Raw genomic sequence first — 22,868 nt, 5'->3', positions numbered from 1 at the left:
ATATGTATACACTGCTGAAACTATCACCACATTCAAGATAATGGACATATCCATTACTTCCAAAAGCTTGCGTTTACTTCAGTTAACCCCACTTTACAAATAAGAAAACTGAGGCACAGAGAAGATAAATGACTTGCCCACAGGGCTTTGAACTGGTTGAAGACTGTTCAGTTATGGCCATCATAAACAAGGGCACCATACTTCTAGCATAGCAACCAAATCTATTGCCTGTAGGATTTTGAAAACAAACAGCGATGTCCTGCTCAAAGATGGCAGCCAACCATGCCTCTTTGACTGTGTGTCACTCCTCACAGTCCTACCAATAATCCAATCCTCTATACCAGGTTCCTGAAAGATTCAAAGTGGTGTGGTCAGCCGACATCTTTGAGTGGGGCACCACTGTTTCCTACTCAGGTCAAAATCCCACAGGCAACAGATTTGGTTACTCTGGAACGCATATGCTACTCTGGCTAGCAACGGCTATAACTGAAGCAGTCATGACTGAACCAGTTTGAAGCCCTGCTTACCCAACATCACACAGAGCTTAATCCAGGCCAGGACTAGTGCTCTTAACAGTTCACTTTAACTGGTAAAAAAAAAAGTCAAAAAGAAAGTGATCAGTTCTGTCATGTTGAGAAGAGAATATTTTAAAATACTAAATATACATTACTGCGTGTTCTCTTCCACCATTTTGAGATGCCAGAAATGTATAGAGTAAGATGCCTAATCTTTAACTGCTACTCACTAAACCCCCATTCCTTCCACACCATCCCCCTCCAACATTTCTGCAGGGGCACCTACAGGATTTGGGCAAGCACTGTACTAGTCTTAGGAGGCATGATGCTGGGGCTGGATTTTCCTCTTTCCTGCTTGGCCAGTGGCAATTTACTTAGCCACTTAGAACATCAGTTGCTTTATCTGTAAAACATGGTAATAATGGCTTCTCTGGGGGAAGGTCCTCTGCAGCATTAAGATCTATCATAAGGTCTTAGAGCACATGGCCGATGGATGACAGGTCTGTGACTAAGGTGGGGCAGTGGTTGTGTTACAGGGGGTTCTATACCGGGTGGTGCTGTAACTACTAATTCCAGAGGGCTCCCAGATAGAAACAACAGCCCTGCCTATATGCAAATAAAAGCATGCTCCAGCTCTCACTCTCAGCCAGGACAGGAGAAACCAAGACCATGGTCATGTTGAGCTGCCTTTCTTTGTGTGTCATCCTCTAAAATATGTTTGAAAGGTAGAAGATGTTCTAAGGTCATCATTTGGTAATATAAATACATGTGAGATATTTTTCCTTTGGGTGGAATTTTTTGCTGTTCTGATATATGTATTTTACTATTATAGTGAAAAAAATAAGGAACAACATTTATGTGAAAAACAGCACCACGTCGCAGGAAACTCTTATTTTCTTTAACAAACAGTGTCTATTCCAAAAAGGCAGGAACTAGAAAGATAATTTCCATAAAATGTTGTTGTTTTAATGTGAGCTATATTCTCCTAGTCATCAGCTTTCTGAGAAATTCTGCTAACAGATTCTTTTTGAAGTACAAATTAAACTTCCGGCTCTTTCTACAAGACATAACATCCTGATCTATCCTAAGCAATCAGTCACTCTAAGTTTTCAAATGTTAAATAGATTACATGCTGACACTTGTTTTGTTTTGTTTTTAAAGGAGAATAAAACAGATACGGTGACATTAGATTCAATTTCTTTTTCTCTTGCAAAACATTTAGTCATAGAATTTCTTTTGACATTCACTTATTTTTACAGGCTTATTTGGAAGCAGAATCTGAAGTCTATGAACTTCATTGTTGCTGTTTTTCAACTCTGATATTTAAAAATGTACATATCAAAGTTATTAACATGTCAATAAATATTACACCTTTCAAGATTTGCTTTGTTGTAGTTGTTAGCTGCTGTTGAGTTAGTTCTGACGCATAGCGACCCATGTATATCAGAACAAAACATTGCTCGGCCCTCAGCCATCCTCACAATAGTAGATATGCTTAAGCCCACTACTGCAACCACTGCATCAGTCCATCTCACTGAGGGTCTTCCTCTTTTTTGCTGACCCTCTACTTTATCAGGAATGATGTCCTTCTCCAGGGACTGGTCCCTCCTGATAACACGTCCAAAGTACTTAAGAGGAAGTCTCATTATCTTCCCTTCTAAGGAGCATTCTGGCTGTACTTCTTCCAAGACATATTTGTTTCTTCTTCTGGCAGGCCATGAATTCAAAATTTACAGAGCTACGTGTTAAATTTAGAGTTTATTGTGTAGCTGTTGCATCTCTCCTGCTCTTAGTTGCTCCTAACGAGACCTCAGAATCCATTCACTATGCTTGAGATTACTATTTACTGAACAAATACATTCAACTGCTTACTTGTTAAGACCACTGCGTTGTCTGAAGGAGAAATTGACAACTCCGCAACATCTTCCTCATTTTTCACAGGTGAGTAGCGCACCAGGAGGTTGGTCAGTTCAATAGATGGTGGTGGGGCCCAGGTGACACGCATGGTGTCTGGCCCAATATTGGTGAACCTCAGGTCAGTGGGAGGAGGGACAGCTGGGTTCAAATAAGAAAGAAGACTAAATTAACATAATTTTAAAATCAAAGATAACAAAAGCGACTGGAAAGTTAAAACCAATATTTCATGCATAAAGGAAACAGTCGTTATCATGCAAATGATCTAAATCCAATCTAAATCATATTCTACTACTGTTAAAAATAAAACACTACACAGGGTACTGTTAGGCCCCTTTAACCTTTCTGCCATCGTCAAAAATTTTTAAAGAAAAATTTTCATCTACTTTCAAAGGCAGTAATTGTAAGTAAATTATCAATAGCACTGAAGATTGGTTTAACCTGAGGCTGAAGAGGCTTAAGTTGCCACACAGCAAAGAGAAACAAAGCGGTACTTTCCAAACAAACATGCACACAGACAGGAAGACAAGAGCATCCTGAATTTCCCCCTGATGTGGGATGTTTACAGCGACTGGTTTAGCTACAATTCCATTCAGTGAATTCTACTCACAAGTGAAAAGGGTTCATGCAAATGGGTTCTTGGCATGTTTCTTACCATGCAGGGCAGAGAACCTTTATAATGCTGCATGCTCGTCCCCAGACTTCGGTTAAAGAGGTGTTTCTAGTAATAATGCTAGATGGCAATGAAACCTAGAATGCTCCAAAGTAAATTTTTCTCCTACCTCCAAACAACTTCCTTCCACTCTACCCTAAATCTCAATGGGGGTTTCAGTCAGCTACAAAGAAGAAACACGGTACAGTTCATCAAACAGTAGAAGGAAGAGCACAACGGTACATTTTGGAAGCACATTTCTTCTTGTTGTTAACTGGCACTCATTATACAATTTAAGATTAATGTGAGATATTAAAAAATACTGTAGGTCTGCAAATTTAATTACTTTGCTATTTTTGTATGGAACAGATTAGATATCTCTATTTCTTTAGCTTTCTACGTATTGGTGCTTTAAATGAAAGCTTACTTAAGACTATTGGCATATGGCTTCCTTCAATCAGTTTAGCATACACTTGATTCCATATCCCCGAAACCAAATCTTCGGCAGATTGCTGGGTGCTTCCTGGAAACATCCAGATTTAACCAGAGTGGCTGGTGACAGCATGCAACACTATCCATGTCTCAAACACAGAAGTTTTCAAAATTCACCCGTTTGTTGTGTCAGTGTAGTAGGGGCACTCTCTCCGCCATTAATGAGAGTGATAACGCTGATGTCATAGTCAATGCCCGGCTCCAGCCCTGTAACTGTGTAGTATCCTACTGAGGAGTCCACAAAATCTTCAAAAATAGGGATACCTTCTCCTGCCGCAACTACTGTGATGCGGTACCCAATAATGGTGGAAGAGTTTAGCGGGGTCCACCTCAGGCCGATGCTTGAATCGGTTATATCAACAAAACTTAAGTCAGTGAGTTGGGGCACCTCTATTGAGTTACAAAGCAAAGGGGGGCAAGAGGAAAATAGAGGCAAAAAAGAGGAAAAAAATAAAGCAGTGTACATCAGGTTACACGTAGTAAAATTGATGGATTGTTAAAGCAATGATGGTAATATGCACTCTTGTTTCAAATGATCTGCGAAGACATCCTAAGCACTATGAATAGTCTGCTTCCCTGAGAGAATACAACAGGTTACAATATTCATTTAGGGATTTTCTTGCATTTTAAAAAATGTCCCTCAATGGTACAGCTTGAACTTCTCAGGTTCCTAAAAATCAAAAGCCTATTTAGAATGTCAAAACCATTTCTAGAACTTAGACATTATATCTACAGTAAGTATCAGCAATGTTTTCAAAAAAATCCAAAACTTTTTAGTAGGAAAATAAAGCTCGCATGAAAAGGGTTAAAAAATAATAATAATGGCTGATGAGTTTTTTTATTCCATATAAAAACTCATCACAGGATCGTGGTCATAATGCTATGCATTATGAATGTATGGTGTGAAGAAAGATAGGCCTGCGTTCCAAGGCCATTGCCAATATTTTGTTGAAGTCATAATCCAAGCTATTTAATTAGCATTAGTAAAAGCATTCTACCAAAGAGTGCAAGGGGAACATAATCCATCCAACGCTCCATTCAGTCATAATTCAATTTTGGATAAACAACACGCCTATCTGTAGATAGGTCTCTTCAGCATTGTCTTTCAATCCACAAGAATGAATACCCCGAGGGTGTGGCCTTTACTTCTTTTTTCAATTAAAAAAAAGAAGGGTTTGAAACCACAAGATGAAGAATGTACATGTCAACCAAGTGCTATTTCAGTGCTCACCTATGGAGGCAAATACTCTTTTGTAGATAGCTGTTGGAAGTTGATGAGGACTGTAAAATCTGGCACAAATGTACCGAAGGGATGCATTTACCATATTACTTTTAGCCTGTCAGTACTGAGTACACACACGACATCATTTTAGTAGTATTTCCATGTGAGCGGGCAGTACAGAGTTAATGCCATGGTTGCCACTCCATTCGTTACATACCCATCGCAGCAGACAGCATCCCAGTGAAGCACAGACAGTAAAGCAGTGTTAACAGCAAGCATTTCTCCAAACAGCTGGTTTAACTTCAGGGTTTTGAAGAGTGCGGATGGGAGGTCGGAATTAAATCCCAAGTACATTTGACACACTCAACCATCTGGGGATTAAAATGCTAATCCCTGCTCTTATCGAAACTGCCACTCTAGGGATAACAGCTTATTTTTCCATTACCTGGGACAATGGTATCAGAGATAGGGACACTTTCCTTGTCATCTTTGACAGTATAAACACTGACATTGTACTCCAGGCCAGGACTCAGGTTTTCAAAAGTGCAGGAACTTTGATCGGCATGGACCACTTCTTCCAAAGAATATCCCTGCTGGCCATTGGTGGGGGTTGTGGTAATTCTATAACCAGAAATGTCTAGAGAGAACAGAAAGGAGGGAGTTACTGTACAGAGCATTTGTGGCCCAGAGCTTACTAACCAAGACGCCAGTGATGGACTCGTAGAGGGAAACAGGGAGAGGACTTGGTGTTTACTGAGAACTCAGTGGCAACAGTTTTGTGTACTGTCATTCAAGGTTTACAACAATCCTGTGAGGCAGGTATTACTATTATCCTCAGTTTAAACAAAAATTCAGAAAGTAGAAGTAATTACCAAGGGCTTTTCAGTCTCCAAACTCCATCTCCTTCTACCACCCCACCCAGCTTTTCCTTAACAATCACCTGCAGGAAAGCTGACAAATACTCCATTTTACCTACCTAGTATGGAATCACTTTAAACCTTAAGCATATCCTCATAGAGGGCTCTCCTAATTTAAGAGGTCTGAAGGGATGGGGTTTACAGAAAGGAAATAAAGAAAGGAGAAAAAGTGAAGAATGTAGCTATACCTAGAGGAAGAATGTTAATTGCTAAAGACTTCAGGGATCATAAAAATTAGATAGCAAAAGGACTGAGGAGAAGGAGAGATACACTCAAATGAAAACAATGATGACGAGATTATCTGTAGGGACAGATTACAAGTTAAATGAGAAATTATATTTAAGTTAATCTTCCTAAAGGGTAAGGAAATTATGAAATATTTTGTCATTAGGTATAACAGGGTGAACACCGAAGTGGTACCTTCACAGAAATTCAACTGCATGGAAAGTAGATACTTAGATCATTGCACTTACTAGTGATTATCCAAGTGGGCAGGTTAGACCATTAGGACTAGGTACTAATGATCAAGCTGCTAACAAAGCATGAAGCCTGCCAACTTAAAAATTTCGAATTCAGTCTAACAAGGCAAGAAATTGTGTGGTTAAGCATTTGGCTGCTACCCAAAAACTCTGCAGTTCAAATCTACCAGCTGCTTCTTGGAAACCCTATGGGGCAGTTCTACTCTGTCCAATAGAGTCGCTGTGAGTCGGAATCGACTTGACGGCAACAAGTTTGGCTTAAATTATGTTTCCACAAAGAAAGAAAATGCCATGAAAATCACTCTACTTCAGAAAAAACCAAAAACTCATTGCCGTCGAATCAGAATCTGTTTGGACTCATAGCGACTCTACTTCAGAGAGGGATTAAAAGGCTATTTTGAGCCCCTATTATTTCAGCTAGATTTAGAGACAATTGCCTTAGCTGTCTGCTCAAGAAAGGATAAGAACTGTTTAAGAAATTACAGTAAAATTAGAAATAGTGAGATAATAAATGAAATATGTCCCTTAAATTAGTTAAGTATAACAGTTAAAGATGCAATCAACTTTAGTTGAAACACCTTTTTGTTTTAATTTAGAATTTTCTCAATAATGAGGGTCGTGATTTTCCCAATATACTCAATATTAAACAATACAAGGACATTTTCATTAAAATTCTCATTTAAAGAGCTTTTTGCATGGAACTGGCAAAGGCATCTAAATAAAGAATATTTATCTGGATTTTTTTTTTTTTTTTTAATAAGAATTTGAGTTCTGCTCCATATGTTTCTCCCATTCTATCTGAGACCAGCTATCGTGGCCCTGGTCCGAACAGTCGGTGGTGGTAGCCAGGCACCACCAGTTCTTCTGCTGTAAAGGTGGATGAGGTAGTGGCTCTTGTAACCTTGTTTCTTCTCTGCTTTTGGTTACCTTCTTATTGTTTCGCTTCTGGTGAGTCGAGACTCGTAGTTGTGAACGCACTGGTTTTTTTTGGGTTATTCTCATCTACTCATAGTGACCCTATAGGACAGAGTACAACTGCCCCACAGGGTTTCCAAGGAGCGCCTGGTGGATTTGAACTTTTGGTTAGCAGCCGTAGCTCTTAACCACTATGCCACCAGGGTTTCCTATAAGTCGGAATAGACTTGACAGCAACAGGTTTGGTTTTTGTTTTTTGTTCTCATCTATGTACATATCTGTACCTAACTTGAACAGTAGAGAACAGAGGACCCCCTTGAGACTGTTGCCCTGAGGCACTCTTAAAACCTAGAACTAAGCCTATCCTCTGAGATCACTTTTTAGTGAAATAGCCAAGTGGTACACAAAATAAAGTATATTACCCATAAGATCAGAGCCCTACATAAAAACCATCAGTATAAGTCTAAAAGGAAACCCTGGTGGCATAGTGGTTAAGTGCTACATCTGCTAACCAAAAGGTCAGCAGTTCAAATCTGCCAGGCGCTCCTTGGAAACTCTATGGGGCGGTTCTACTCTGTCCTATAGGGTTGCTATGAGTCGGAATTGACTCGAGGGTAATGGGTTTGGTTTGGTTTTGGGTAATGAGTCTAAAAGGTCAACAATTCCTCAAAAGCAGAGATGAGAAGATAAGGGGGCAGGGAAAGTAGAGTACTGAAAAGAGAACAAACAGAGCACAATTAAAGAGAATGTTGATACATTGTGATAAATGCAACTACTGTCACTGAACAATTTGTGTGGAGATTGTCAAATGGGAACCTAATCTGCTGTGTAAACTTTCATCCCAAAAACTCAATAAAATATTATTAAAAAAATAAAGAATATTTAAAATTTCTTGTCATGCCATGGTACATCATATTACTTGGATGTCGCTATTTTATTGCTCTTATACATTTCAGAAATTTATAAAAAATTTTCAAAGTGTGTGAACAAGGAGTTTAAACAAAAGCTTCATTTAAAGTTTTAAAAACCATCATGGAGCTCCATTTAACCAAATTTCTCAGTATTGAATATAAGTATAAAATAATAATAATTTCCAAATTTATGCAGTTGTGTGTAAGACAGGGTCTAGAAACCACTTACAATCACAGTTTTCTAACATTTAAAATATGTGACTATAGGTAGATCAATTTTTTTTCTGAATCTCAATTTTTTCGTCTGTAAATTGGAGGTCATTTCTGCCCTTTATGGATTTTTATGCTGCAACTCACGAAAAAATAACCGTGAAACTTTATTGAATAATAAACTTAGAATTTCTGATGACCGCTTGCTGTTGTTGTTGTTTTTGTTAGGAGCCGTGGAGTCAGTTCTGACTCATAGGGACCCTATGCACAACAGAACGAAACATTGCCTGGTCCTGCGCCATCTTTACAATCATTGTTATGCTTGAGCTGATGACTGCTTAGAGAGGAAAATTACATAGTATGCTTCCAGCAATTTTTTTGACAATGTTGAATGCCTCTGAGTAAAAGGCACCTTTCAAAATGCTTTTTCTCAATCCTCATACTCCCACAGCTTGGTAAGCACCTGCCTTTTTTCCACACCTTACTGCATGATTATTCTCTTTCCTGCGATTTCAACAAACATGCCTTAAAACTCCCTGAATACGAATTTACGAGGTATACCAATTCTGTATTTTTTACGAAGAGCTGGATACTTATAATTTTGATGCTATTTTTCTCTGATGGGTAACAGTTTTAAAAATCTTTGTCTTGAAGAGTAGACTAGACTATAAGACATAAAATGGTACTGGTGAAGAGAGTGCGTCTTAGCTCAAGGAGACATGTGAGACTAAGTGGGCAGCCCCCGTCCAGAAGCAAGATGAGGAGGCAGAGGGGGACAGAAGCTGGTTGAATGGACATAGGAAATACAGGGTGGAGAGGAGAAATGTGTTGTCACATTATAGGGAGAGCAGCTAGGGTCACATAACTATGTGTGTATAAGTTTTTTTTTTTTTTTATGAGAAACTGACATGAACTGTAAACTTTCACTTAAAACGCAATTAAAAAAAAAAAATCTTTGTCTTGGAGGGAACACAGCAGAGAGTTCCTGACAGAGCAGGAGAAAAGTGGGGTGCAGAACTTAAACTCTAGTAAAAAGACCAGACCTAACGGTCTGACTGAGGCTGGAGGGACTGGAGAAGACATAGCCTCTGGACTCTCTGTTAGCCCAAAACTAAAACCATTCCCAAAGCCAACTCTTCAGACAAAGATTAGACTGGACTCTAAGACATAAAATGATACTCGTAGAGATTATGCTTCTTAGCGCAAGTAGACACATGAGACTAAAACGGCAGCTCCTGTCCACAGGTGAAATGAGAAGGCAGAAAGGGGCAGGAGCTGGTTGAATGGACACAAAAAACACAGGGTGGAAGGAAGGAGTGTGCTGTCACATTACAGGGAGAGCAACTAGGATAACCTAAAAATGTATGCATAAATTTTTGTATGAGAAACTAACTTGAACCATAAACTTTCACTTAGGACATTAAAAAGAAAAAAAAAAAAAAAACTTTATCTTGGGAAGGCATTGCATATACTTCTGTGATACATCTAGCTTACCTGGAGTGGTGCTCCTCTCCCAGGAGACAGTGAGCACTCCAGTGTCAGGGTTTGCCTCCAAGTGCAAGTTGGTTGGTGGAGACAGTGCTATGCAAAAAGAAAATTTTAAATTAAAAGTTAAAGCTAACGTAAAATGTTTGACTTGTGGAATACTTCTTTCCTTCCTTTTCATTTTTCCTTTCTTTCTTTCTTTTTTTAGAATCAGTAAAAATACATAAGTTGTGTCCTAGTGACATGGTGGAGATTGATTCCCTGATAATTTTTTATGATTAGTGATTTTGCAATACTATTGAATTTCTTTCTGTCTTGTTCATAATAGTTCTAAAATAATTTTAACATGGAAAAGAACACTTCCGATGCCTTGGAATATATAATATGAGTTGACCCTGCTATTTGAGATTAGAAATAGCTAATAATGCGAGTGGGATGAGAAATGCCTATTCCATTATCACAAGTAAAAAGTGATATGGTATTAGCTTTTAATGAAAGTGATACTAAAAACTAGAAGGAAAGGAAAGGCAAAAAAAGAGCTCTCCTTACGTGTCACAACTTTCTTTACAATGGGTGCATCTCTTTCTTGCCCGTCTCTCAGGACTGAGATGGAGTAAATGTATTCCACACCTGGAGTCAGGCCAGACACCACGATGCTTCCTGAGTCTGAAGTCACTTCTCGTGGTGCTTCCCCTCCCTGGCTTGGTCGTACACCCAGCTAGAAGAAGGAAAGTAAGATAAACACCAATAACAAATATATCCACAGCTGAGCTACTGGTGAGGGGCTATGGTTATGCTTTGTATAACCTGAACTCCCCAGGAGCTGACAATGTACTTGTGTTAGGGAATGAATGTGGGGCCTTATTTTAGCTCTATTATACATTTAAGCTGGAAATTCCCTGTACTAGGGGGGCTGGGTTGGGGGTGGTACATTCCAAAATTGCACCAGGGTGGCTTATAACTGAAGGTTCCAAAAAAACGTCATTGTATACTATTTTACTTGATAAATCATCTCCAGGTACAAATTGGAAGTACAGAGAGGTTTTGGACCACCCAGCAGTTCATTTCTATTTTCTCTGTGCTTCAAGAAATCCCCTAGCTCTCCCTTGTAATGAGTTATTCACATTTTGATTGTTTTTAGTTACCACTTAAAGGCACCAGCCCCCTATAGCACTTTCTATTGCAAAAACACTCCTGAAGAAATATGTTCATGATTTCAATTGCAGGATGATATTTTACAAAAGCAGTATTAAAATGAATGTCCTTGTGATTTTAAATTCTTTTAAGATTCTATTTCAAAAACCTAGGTAACATGATATTGTCAAACAGTGTACTCTGGAGATACCCTTCCTGTGTTATAAGGCTTCTGAAGGTCAGAATCACACTATTATAAGGAAACTTTTAAAGGTTCACTGGCAATCTTCAAAAAAGGTTCCTCTCTATTTAAATAGCTTAATCATTTGCACACCAAAAAAAGGAAGTGACTTTGGTGCATTCTTTAAAAACAATCATGGGAATTTTGTCTTGGTTTTCAGTTATGATAAATATTTCCTTCTCCCACACTCTAATTGCCAAAGAAAGGAATTCTATTCATTGGTATTCATTGCTTCTCTGATATTGTTCCTTTGAAGAACATGAATCAAGACATCTACATGGAAGACCTTAACCACTGGGTTCTGGGTAACCCTAACTTGTATTACGAGGTTCACCCACAGGGGTTTGAACAAGTTGCCATGAAACTGATTGGATGAAAATGTGATTTTTATATGTCTCTGAGTTTAACTGGTCTCCCTAAACCGGCTTGTGGTGAACTTGTTGACACCCGTTTGGAATAACACATCAGAGGCAGTTTCCCCTATATTTTCAAGTGCAATTTCCTGAGGGGAAGAATAGAGAAAGTAACAACAACTAAAAGCTCCATATTAATGTTTTATCGTTTGCAAAGCCCTTTCACAGCTACCGCCTTTGCTATCCTTCCAGTCATTCATTGTGTTGTTATAGCCTGGCTATGCAGGAACTTGGAGCCCTGGTTGCACAGTGGTTAACTGCTGGGCTGCTAACTGGAAGGTCAGCGGTTCGAGCCCACCAGCTGCTCCACTGGAGAAACATGTGGCAGTCTGCTTCCATAAAGATTTACAGCCTTTGGAACCACATGTGGCCGTTCCAGAGGGATGCTATGAGTCAGAATCAACTAGACGGCAACAGGTTTACACAGGAACTGGGGTCAGAGAGGTCTAAGCAGAAGAAGCTAATAAAACCCAGGTCTCCTGACTCCTGAATATCCTGTTTCTACCATATCCTGAAACATGAGGGAACCTTAGGGCCGTGTCAGGATAGATTGGAAACATCTGCAGTTTACCTTAAAACCGATCCTCGGAGCAGGTGTCCACGTAATCACAATGGTAGTCTCAGTCACCTCCGTGTTGTAAGGTGGGATGGAACCGAGAGGCTGCACTGTGAAACAGAACCAATGCATGTGTTCAAACCTTGGAATCACAGGTAATTGCATACAGCGTAGATAACACGTAGGTTTAGTGAGACCTCAGGTCCTGCAATCAGTGGATCCAGAATGTAACATAGGTTCCTTCGCTGGGTTAGCATTTGGAGTAGTTCAGTGCTTCTCAACCTTTAACGTGACACAAATCGCTTTGGGACCTGGTCAAAATGCAGGTTCTTATTCTGGAGGTCTAAGGTGGGGACATGAGTCCCGGGGTAGTGCAAAAGTTAAGCACTCAGCTTATTCATCCCAGAGGCTCCTTGGAAAAAAGTCCTGGTGATCTGCTTCCAAAAGATTATATACAGCCCTTGGAAATTCTATAGGGTGTGGCTCTACTGTGACACACATGGGGTCACCTTGAGTTGAAACTGACTTGACAGCTACTGGTACAATTTGTCTTTGTAAAGGTGGGGATAGGTATTCTGAATTTCTGACAAACTCACAGGTAATACTGATGCTGCTGGTTCATGGATCATACTTGAGTAACAAGGGGCTAGATAACTTTTAAGGAGGTCCCTTTTAATTCCTTGGATTCTATGATTTGTGTCTTTTAATCATGGTTGAGAATTAAGTTTGATGACAATAAATTCACTTATATCTTCAGTATAAAATCCCACACAAAAAGTAAAACCGGTCACTACACACTGATCAGCATTTTGTTTCTTAATCATTAATAGGAGAACAATGGCTCATAGGTTAAATGATACATGGTGATCTGAAAATAGCTTTATGATGAATTATTCCATAATGATTGCCACTTATCTATTTATTTATTTTTAAATTAAGATAAGAGACAGATACCATGTTGAAGGTAAATAACATCTGCCTCCATGGATATACTTATAAAGATTCAATCCCTAAATAAGTGATTATTCACTTAGGATAACACTACAGAAATATGGTATTCTGCCACCAGAATTAGAAAATATATAAGTTTGTTTTGTGTCTTCTAGCATTCTGACATTACCATTATTTCTCTTAATGAAAATATTACTTTAAAAAGAAAATAAAGGAAGAAAAAGAGTATGCGTACACAAAGTTAAGGCAGACATTTCCAATCACCTTGCAAATCTTATTATATGTTTATAATTTGTAAATTATACTTGACATGTGAGATGGGTGAGTCAAATTCAAAAGTTCCAAGTGTGTTAAAAGCCCTGGTCATGTGTTTGATGCCCTCACTATTCCCTCCTCTGTACATCCCAAACAAATTCCATTCTCACTGGGGAACAAAAAAAACAAACAAAACTATTAAATATATTTACACTAAATTATGAATGACTGGTGAGATGGAGTTATCCTCCAGTTATATGAACAGGGATTAAAAAAGTATTAAGACTCCAGTGTGTGTCTACTGAGCTCCAGACAATTTTTTGCCATGGGGAAATGCAGGCCCAGCATTGCAATTCTTCCATTATTTTCAGTCTGAATTTTAACATGCATTTTTTTTTTTTTTTTAATTTTTAAAATACTGTGTGGGGAAAAAAATCAAAGACGTGTGTGGGCCACTTCGTAATGACTGTTGGAATGGCAGAATTAAAGTTCTACTGGTTTAATGAGCTGTTTCATAAGTATGTTGTTATTTCAATGGTGTTTGGGGGAAAATAGGATGGGTGACCCGTAATGCCTTCCCAGTATCTCTGAAATCACGTAGCCCTTGGCTGCTGCTGACTTGGCTGAAATGCCATGGCCAAGCTTGTGTGACAATGTTAAATTGTCCACGAGAAACAATACAGTGAGCAGTGAGCTTCTCTTGCCAAACATCTGTGAAACCACAACTTTTTCACAAATAATATTCTCCTCAACTGTCCTGGGCTTTAAGACTGGGTGTTTTCTGTTGCTTGAGCCAACCAGCTAGAATCTTCCCAAGTTTAAGATCCTGCTCTCTGCCTGGGAAGACCATTACAGGAAAACCTCCAAACCACAAACTGATGTCAAACAAAGGATGTGACTCTAAGTATGAGCTACAGCTTCTGGCAACTCTCCCTAGGTGAAGAACAGTTTGGCTGTTAAAGAAATAAAATTTGCTCTATTTATAAAAGAGTAAGCTGAATTTTCCCCAGAAACAGCTTTTTTCCCCCCTTCCCTATCACATTTGATTTGAACAATTTAGCGCAGGTATTAAAAAAAAAAAAAAAAAAAATTTTTTTTTTTTATGAAAACCAGAAAAGTTATTCCCAGAATTCAGCTTGGTAAGACAGTAAAAAGTGATAGAAACTTAAAGCAATTCAAAAACAAGCAAGGCTTGCTGATGTCGGCTGATGTCTCCCTTAGGGGAGTACTTGAAGCCCAAAAGAACTTGTCATAGAACCCCCTGAATGTGTCCGTGTATTTAAATCTAAGCTTGGTTGAGTTGTTTTCTTCGTCATTCTTTCCTGCGGCAATCATCTATTCAAGAAATATTTTTGGAAAATATATGATGTGCCAGGCACTGTGCTAACCTTAATCTAACAAAATTAGTTTTGACTATCACAGCTTTAATTCAAATATAATTATATATGTTTTTATAAATATACTGTGCACAATATAAAATAACATGGCCAACATTTTAAAGTCTCTAAAAGTGCTTGAAATATCGTATATTCACGCCTTCTCCTACTTATTTGTTGTTAACATAATTAAAAAAAATTTTTTTTTCTTTTATAGGCATATTGTTCAACAATAGAAACTACATAAAAGATGTCTTATGTTAAGGAGTGAAAAAAGACAACAATGTAACCCTGTACTTCAGCAAAAGACCACATCTACTACAAGGTGACATTTACTGAAATCTCCATTATAATGCCGTGATGGGCATTCCTAAGAAATATTTATAAGAAATATAAAGACACTGATCTCATGTTAATAGATTTTAGAGTATCTTAATATCAAATTACATAATATTGCAAAAATTTTAGGTAAACTTACTTATTAATAAAAAGCAGATTTTATTTGCCTGTAATTAAAAATTACTTTCGAAAAAAACTTTACTGGCAAACTTCATTCACCAAATTTAAGTGGGAGTAACTTTTTGGTAAATGAGGACTTCTTACAAGGAAAAATTTCTTAAATTTTTAAAATTCCATAGTTGTTTACAAACAACCTTGTATTCATGTTTTGAATGTCGGTTAACGTCTATATTTTTAAGTTAGTCAAAGTGGAAGATGTGATGAAAGCTTTTGGAAAATTACAAACTAGTTCATAGTTGCAATATAACCTGAAAAAAATGCCTATGTTAGGGGCTTCTGCAATTCAAAATGCTGCGCTCAGAATAACATGATGTTCGCCAGAAATAAGGGATCTCATAATTCTTTGTAATGTAAATGTGAATGTACTTAATAGAAATCTGCTTGTGAATATAGACCTTTACTGTAATGTAGATAGGTTGATTTAAGACCACTTTCTCTAAAAGGCTGGGCAAAAGGAAAGACAAGAACAAAAATTATTGTCAGTATTTTCTCCCCTGGGGAGTCTTGGTGGCGCGGTGGTTAAGAGATTGGCTGCTAACCAAAAGGTTGGCAGTACAAGTCCTCCTTGGAAACCCTATGTGCCCGTTCTACTCTGTCCTATAGGGTCTCTATGAGTTGGAATCAACTCTATGGCAAGAGGTTTGTTTTTTTTGTTTTGGGCCGTCAAGAGTAACTTAAGAAAGGGGAAGGAAAAAAAAAAAAAGAAGCTATTCTGTTCTGCAGAAGTACTTTAATCTGCTGCACTCAGTGCTGCACAAGTCATTTCCTTAGCTTCTCGTTCTATCTCCTGGTTTGTATTCATCTGGTAGATGTTTTTGATCCACATTTCATGGCTATCATTTGATGCCCAATCTATTAAGATGTAGCCATAGGTGCTGATCTTTTCTTACCTTCACTAGTATCTGGGCAACTCATTTAATACAATAGAATTCATTTTTCAAAAATCTGAACGCTTTCAATTTGTGTTACTCAAAGCGCTGGCCTCAGAGTAAATAAGGAGCTTGGCAATGTACGAAGATTTTAACACACTACTTCATCAAGAAAGTCTTGCTTCAAAAAGTTATCAATTGAACTAAACAACATAATCTATTATTTATGTTCTGGCACAAACTCTTTGTCTTGTTGTGGACTAGTAACAATTGATGGGCCAGCAACTGGTCCACGGGCCACACTTTGAGTAGCGCTGCTTTAAATCATGTACTACGTTTTTCAAGCTAACTTTTAAAAACGTATGAAGAATCAAGAATATAAATATAGTTAAGAATCTCTAAAATCATTACGAAATAACATTTCAAATGTTGACTTACGAGTAGTAAAGACTCCGGTGGCTTTGGGGCTCTGCTGGTTGCCTTTTACAGCCACTAGGGTTACAGTGTACTCAGACCCAGGCTGCAGATTCCTCAGTGGGTACTGAGTGGCTGAGGGCCCCACATTGTACTGCTTGGGTTGGCCTCCTCGGGTCAGGCCCGCAGTCAATCGGTACCCTGATATCCGGGCCCGAGGTGGGGTCCAAGTTACCAGGACAGTCGAGTCAGTCTCGTTGGTAATCCGGAGGTTAGTGGGAGCATCCAGTTCTAGAAAAAAAGATGAAGCATGCCAAGAAATATTTAGATCAGTAATTATAATACTGAAATCCTAAAGCTTGACTGAATTTTCTCTCAAGGTTGAAACCAAGTAAAAGTCAAAACCAGGAAAATTAAGCCATTATGAGATTGAGTGCTACATAGAACTTTGCCAAAACTCTATGTCATTCATGAGAACTCTCTGACCCCTTTTGCTTGACTGTGATCCTTCGGAAAGTCTAATTTTCCAGTATGACTTTCCCACCATCCTTCGAAATTATCCTTACATTATAGCGACATTAAAAAAATAAACAACAAAAAAATTCTGAACCCCACAATTTATGCTGCTCTGAGCTGAATAGGTTAAGAGGCATAAGCCCACTATAGAGAAGTTTAAGGAAAGTTGATAAGCTCCATACAGAATAAAAATAATCCTTTATGCATTTATTGAATGAATAGTCCTTTGCTTAGAGAAATGTTATTTTCACATGACCCAGATTTGCTGTTGTTGTTAGTTGCTGATGATGAGACTTCAACCCATGGTGATCCCAAATGTGCAGAGCAGAACCGCCATCCGGAGGGTTTTCAAGGCTGTGACCTTTCTGAAGCAGACCTCCCGGGCTTACTTCTAAACCGCCTCGGGACTGGTTTGAGCTGCCAGCCTTTCAGTTAGTAGTCCAGTGCTTAATCATTTGCGCCACCCAGGGACTCAGATTAGACCATAATTCTGACATATATTCAGAACCTCAGATTCATCCAGACACCAACAAGTTTGCACTATCAGAAGGAATCATGTAAATTGTAAGTTTTCTTCTTGAGTATGATAACTAGCAGTTTTCCTGCAGAAATTTAGAAAGTCTTTCAGATAGAAGAAATGTTTAAGAGCTATTCTAGTATAATAACCGAGACCATGGACTCTGGAGTCAAAAAGACGAAGGTTTCAGGTCAAGTTCCACCACTTCCGAGCTCTTTGACCTTAGGTGAGTTGCAGAATTTTTTAATACCATAAGCCTCAGTTTTTTTCACCTATCCAATAGGGCTAACGATACAACCTACCTCATCAGGTCAAAATGAGGATTAAATAAAATAATGCTTGTAAAGCTCTGAACAGAGGACCTGATGCCCAATAAGCACTAAATGTTTTAGTAATTACTATTCCTAAATAGGAAACCCCAGTGGCGTAGTGGTTAAGAGCTACAGCTACTAACCCAAAGGTCAGCAGTTTGAATCCACTGGGTGCTCCTTGGAAACCCTGCCAGACAGTTCTACTCTGTCCTATAGGGTCACTATGAGTTGGAATCGACTCAACAGCAATTGTTTTTTTTTTTTTTAATTCATAAATAACTCTAAATGCACAAGTGTTAAGAACCTACATTTTAAGTTTGATCTAGATATATTTGGTTACAAAGAAATGTACTCAAATTATTGATCCATGTCTCCATAAGCAGAGAAAATTAGGTTTTCTTAACTTCTTCTCTCTTAGTATCATTCTCCTGGTATGCATATTTTGGAAATGGGTTACCACTTGACGCTTATGTGGGTTTTAAGTTTAACTGTGCTTTATGTCCACTATACATTTCCTTCGTGGCTGAGTGCTTTCCTGTTTCTAAGATGTAAACTCCCCAGCTGTCTGTCAGGTGGTCATACTGTGGTGGCTTGGGGCTGCTATGATGCTGAAAGCCATGCCACTGGTATTTTAAATACCAGCGAGGTCACTCATGGTGAACGGTTTCAGTAGAACTTGAAGACTAAGACAGAGTAGGAAGAAAGACCTGATGATTTACTTCCAAAAAGTAGTCAATGAAAACCCTATGGATCGCAACAGAATATTGTCTGATGGAGTGCTGGAAGATCGGAAGGTACTCAAAATACACAGTGACGTCAACAATAGGTTTGAGAATATCAATACTTGTGAAGATGATGTGGGACTGGGCAGCATTTACTTCTGTTGTACGAATGGGGTTGCCACGAGTCGGAGCCAACTCAGCAGCAACTAACGACAACAACAACAACAAGATATAAACTTAGGAGTCAGTGGTATGCTTCATATTCATCCCAGGTTGGAAGGGAGGGTAGAGAATTTGGGGATAGAGGTAAAGCCAGGAGCAGGACTTACTGGTCGTCTGTTCAGCAGTCAGAGGCTTGCTCTCCCTTCCCTGGTTCACTGCGAAGACTTTGAAGTTATAGGTGACCCCAGGGGACAGCCCAGTGACCTCGGCAAAGGTGTTCCTGCTGGTGGGCAGGCGCTGCCCGTGCTCTCCGGGCAGGTTGACAGGGATCACATCCACGCGGTAACCAGTCACTGCACTTTCAGGGGGTGTCCACATGATGGTGACCTTCACATCCGTCACTTCCACAAACTGCAGGTCCTTGGGAGGGGGAACTTTACCTACCAGACAAGAGGCAATCAGTCATTCACAATTCCTGCTGAAGATTCTTTTGGAAAAGACAGTTTCCCCGATGTGTTAGCCAATTCCCAGAGCCGTTCGTTTCAGAGTAATGCTAAGTTTTGTCTCTTAACCAGAGAACATGCTTTTTTTTGCATATATTTGCATGGTTCAGTTACACGTCTTACTTTACGACATCTGAAGTTTTCACCTAAAATACGCACGTAAGCAGATGAACTTTCAGCATATGGTGTGTCTTATCTAGAGGTATGAAATAAACACACAAAGGAAACCCCATTATGATGACTACAGGAAAGAATGCCGTGGTTTTTCATTTTACTGAAACATTTTGTAATACTTAAGACCAACAGATGAAAAATATGAAGACTTTATGTTGTCAGTTTTTAATCTGGAAGGCTAAATAGCTGGCTTGCATAGGTTACTTTATAGTATGAGCATTTCAGCAGATTTCATAAATTTAGAGATGAGCTAATCTGTAAGATTACCTGGATATAGGAAGTGCTGAAATAGAGGCAAAACAACTTTCCTCAGGGACACAATTCTTCTTTTAACTTACATTTCCAGTCCTCTCCCCAGGAGGCTAGTAGAACAAGCACATTCCAAGGATTCCCTTGCTCCTCTAAACCTGTGGCTGCCCACTTGATTCTGACTCATAGCGACCCTATAGGACAGAGTAGAACTGCCCCATAGAGTTTCCAAGGAGCAGCTGGTGGATTCAAACTGCTGACCTTTTGGTTAGCAGCCATAACTCTTGACCACTGCACCACCAGGGCTCCATGATTAGGAGGTGTCAAATTTTTTTATAATTGTGAAAATACAGATAACACAACATTTGCCAATTCAACATTTTTTAATGCGTACAATTCAATGAGACCAATGACATCAATCATGGAAGTCTTTTTTAAAGTTACCTGAATGTGGGACACCAGTGGTTTCTTGTTGGATGAAAACAGGAGTACTTTCTTGATTTTCTTCCACAGCATAGATAGTGATGTTGTACTGAACACCAGGTTGCAAGTCACTGAGGGTGACAGAATTGGCTGTTTCAGGAAGGTTGAGTTCTGTGCTACTGCCTTCAACGGATGGTGAGTAGACTACTCTGTATCCTGCAGATTCACGAGAAAAAAATAAGATAGAGTGCTTTATGAAAGAGATTTTTAAAAAATCACAAATTCCACCTTTTCTGGCTAACCTTAGCATCTTGCTTAATGAGATAAGAATTGGTGATTCTTTCTGACTCTTTCAATGTTGCCACTTCTTATAATGACTATTCAACATAAAGATAAATTAAGAACAGTCATGCAAACCCTTTTAACAATAAACATAATCTGTAAAGATCCGAGATCCTTAATAAATTTCGATTAGAGAAGCCATAAGGTGAAAATATTCATGTTAAACTAATCTCTCATTCATTCGTGTTAAACTAATGAACCATCCTGAGCACAAAATTGTGCTCTTTTAAGATCTTGAAAGATTAAACCTTGAGTCCACTAACGAGCTAAGAAGGCAAGTTAGCCACCTCTTAAAGAATAGCACTCAGAGTGAGGTTGTCAGGAAAATTACCAGGCACAGCCACCACCCACCTATCAGTGGTAACTGCATGTTGCTATGAGGCCAAACAGGTTTCAGTGGGCCTCCAGACTAAGATGGACTTGGAAGAAAACTCTGGCGATCTACTTCTAAAAATCAGCCAATGAAAACGTTATGGATCACAACAGTCTGATCCCCAAGGGATCATGGGGATGGTGCAGGACCGGGCAGTGTATTCTTTTGTTGTGTATGGGGTTGCCATGAGTCAGGGGCTGACTCGACAGCAGCTATCAACAATAACCCTTCTTCAACCATGAGAATGAATGCCTGGTTCAATAAGCCAATGAGCTGGTTTTGGAGATTTTGGATCTGTTGCCCGTGTGTGTGTGTCTGTGTGTGTGTGTGTGACAGAGTGTGTAGGAGGTGGGCAAAACGGATTGGAGGGAAATGATTCATAAGAAAGTAGGGCTATAAGGCTTAAAAACAATCACATTCTTAATTAATATTACAGACACACACACACAACACTCTACCCTAGTCTAATAATTATGTGGGAAATTTAAAATGTTATGCTAGTCCACAGATCAGAATCTGCTCCTTCACCACCTATACCATCAAAATCAACATGGCAGCCAAAGAAGAGGAGGCTGAGCTGACCTGTGATGGGTGCCTGAGGTCGATTCCAGCGAACAACAATTGAGGTATCATCCACTTGGTCCACAGTAGGGTTAGGAGGTGCATCAGGTGCTTACAAAGGAAGAAATGAGGAAAACAGTCAGGAAATCTTGCTGTAGGCTTATGTTTTACAGAACAAGATTCTTTAAACACCATGTAGTACATACCTGTTGTCTGTGAAGTGGACAAGATCAAACTCTGTTCTCCTTCTTCAGAGATCTGATAGACATTTACGATGTACTTTCGGCCAGGAAGCAGGTCAGGGATGTTCACAGAAGTGGCTGTGCTCGGAAGATCTTTGAAATAAAAAGGAAAGCTTATTAACCTGAACAAATCAGTCCCTCAAATGACTCCACAGCCTACAAGAAGGATATTTTTAAAACTATATATTCATACCTAACCCACTGCAATTGAGTCAATCCCAACTCATAGTGACCCTGTCCCGTAGGACAGAACTGCCCTATAGGGTTTCCAAGGCTGTAAATCTTTATGGACACAGACTGCCACATCTTTCTCCCATGGAGCAGCTGGCGAGTTCAAACCATGGACGTTTTGGTTAGCAGCTGAGCGCTTAACTTCTGAGCAACCATAGCTCCACATATTCATACAAGGGAGAAAAAAGACTAGAAGGAAATATTCAAATGAATACTCAACAATTATCCCTGTACTACGGGATAATTTGCTTTCCCCCCTTTTCTGTATTTTCCATTTTTTTCTCTAAATGTGTATAATTTTATAATCCAACCCCAAATTTTGAAAAATAGCCCCTGTAGTTAGGATTGTGTTTATTGGGGGGAGAGGGGGGAATGATGAGGAGTCAGGTAGAAGAGGTGTTCTTTTTCTTGATCTGGGTGCTGGTCACATGGGTGTGTTTAACTTATAAAAATTCATCAAGCTATACGTTTATGATTTGTGCACTTTTCAATATGTTATACTTTAACAAAGTTTTTAAAAGGCCCCCTAACCATAAGAATTTGAAAAGCATGAATGAAGGTACTGTGCCACTCCCAACCAAAAATAAAATTTTCTGCATCAGCTCTCATACTGGCAATGAATTCCATAAAGTAAACAGTTTTTGTTGTATGGACCTGTGCCCAGACAAATGCATAATGCAGTCATCACATGAGGGACCAGAAAAAATGTGAGGGTGGCTCAAGAAAAACCCAGCTGAGTTCTAGAAAGGGTCAGTCCCTTCCTTTCCACATACTTAAGGGCAGGACATTCAGCCTGAGCTGTCAGCTATTTCCAAACCACACAGACCACCTTCCTGGGTGCCTCCCCCTCCCCACGGAGGGTTTACCCACTCAAGCGTGTGATGAGCCACACAGTCAGCTTACCCAGGTACTGTGGTTCATCTCCCTCCTCACTCAGCTCATATTCCACACGGAACCCTGACACAGTGTCTGAAGCCGAGACCCACGAGACCACAAAGCTGCTGGCAGTGATTTCAGTCACAGATTCAGAAGTGGCCACAACCGGAGAAAGGGGAGTTGTCTCTCCTGTCACGGTGTTGCCTAGAGAGTCACGAAAGAGGAA

At 39.3% G+C, this 22,868-nt stretch overlaps 1 protein-coding gene across 9 annotated transcripts in view; it reads right to left on the bottom strand.

Annotated features, from left to right (window-relative positions):
• Window positions 1-22,868, bottom strand: part of FN1 (fibronectin 1) — a 74,138-nt gene that overhangs the window by 26,340 nt on the left and 24,930 nt on the right. For 5 of the 9 annotated variants that reach the window (XM_003406078.4, XM_010602128.3, XM_010602118.3 and 2 more), the window contains exons 15-26: window positions 22,670-22,846; window positions 21,500-21,628; window positions 21,315-21,404; window positions 20,039-20,233; window positions 18,836-19,108; window positions 16,465-16,731; window positions 12,072-12,166; window positions 10,262-10,430; window positions 9,722-9,808; window positions 5,241-5,432; window positions 3,691-3,963; window positions 2,388-2,570 (exon numbers count right to left, since the gene is read on the bottom strand). In XM_003406078.4, the coding sequence (XP_003406126.1) occupies window positions 2,388-2,570; window positions 3,691-3,963; window positions 5,241-5,432; window positions 9,722-9,808; window positions 10,262-10,430; window positions 12,072-12,166; window positions 16,465-16,731; window positions 18,836-19,108; window positions 20,039-20,233; window positions 21,315-21,404; window positions 21,500-21,628; window positions 22,670-22,846 (2,130 nt within the window). The remainder of the gene's footprint in view (window positions 1-2,387; window positions 2,571-3,690; window positions 3,964-5,240; window positions 5,433-9,721; window positions 9,809-10,261; window positions 10,431-12,071; window positions 12,167-16,464; window positions 16,732-18,835; window positions 19,109-20,038; window positions 20,234-21,314; window positions 21,405-21,499; window positions 21,629-22,669; window positions 22,847-22,868) is intronic. The other 4 variants (XM_010602124.3, XM_064286703.1, XM_003406077.3 and 1 more) reach the window with 1 other exon arrangement.

This window comes from Loxodonta africana, chromosome 6 (assembly GCF_030014295.1).
Source record: "Loxodonta africana isolate mLoxAfr1 chromosome 6, mLoxAfr1.hap2, whole genome shotgun sequence".
NCBI lineage: Eukaryota > Metazoa > Chordata > Mammalia > Proboscidea > Elephantidae > Loxodonta > Loxodonta africana.
The sequence above is the reverse complement of the archived record's forward strand: the minus strand, read 5'-3'. Positions and strand labels throughout refer to the sequence as shown.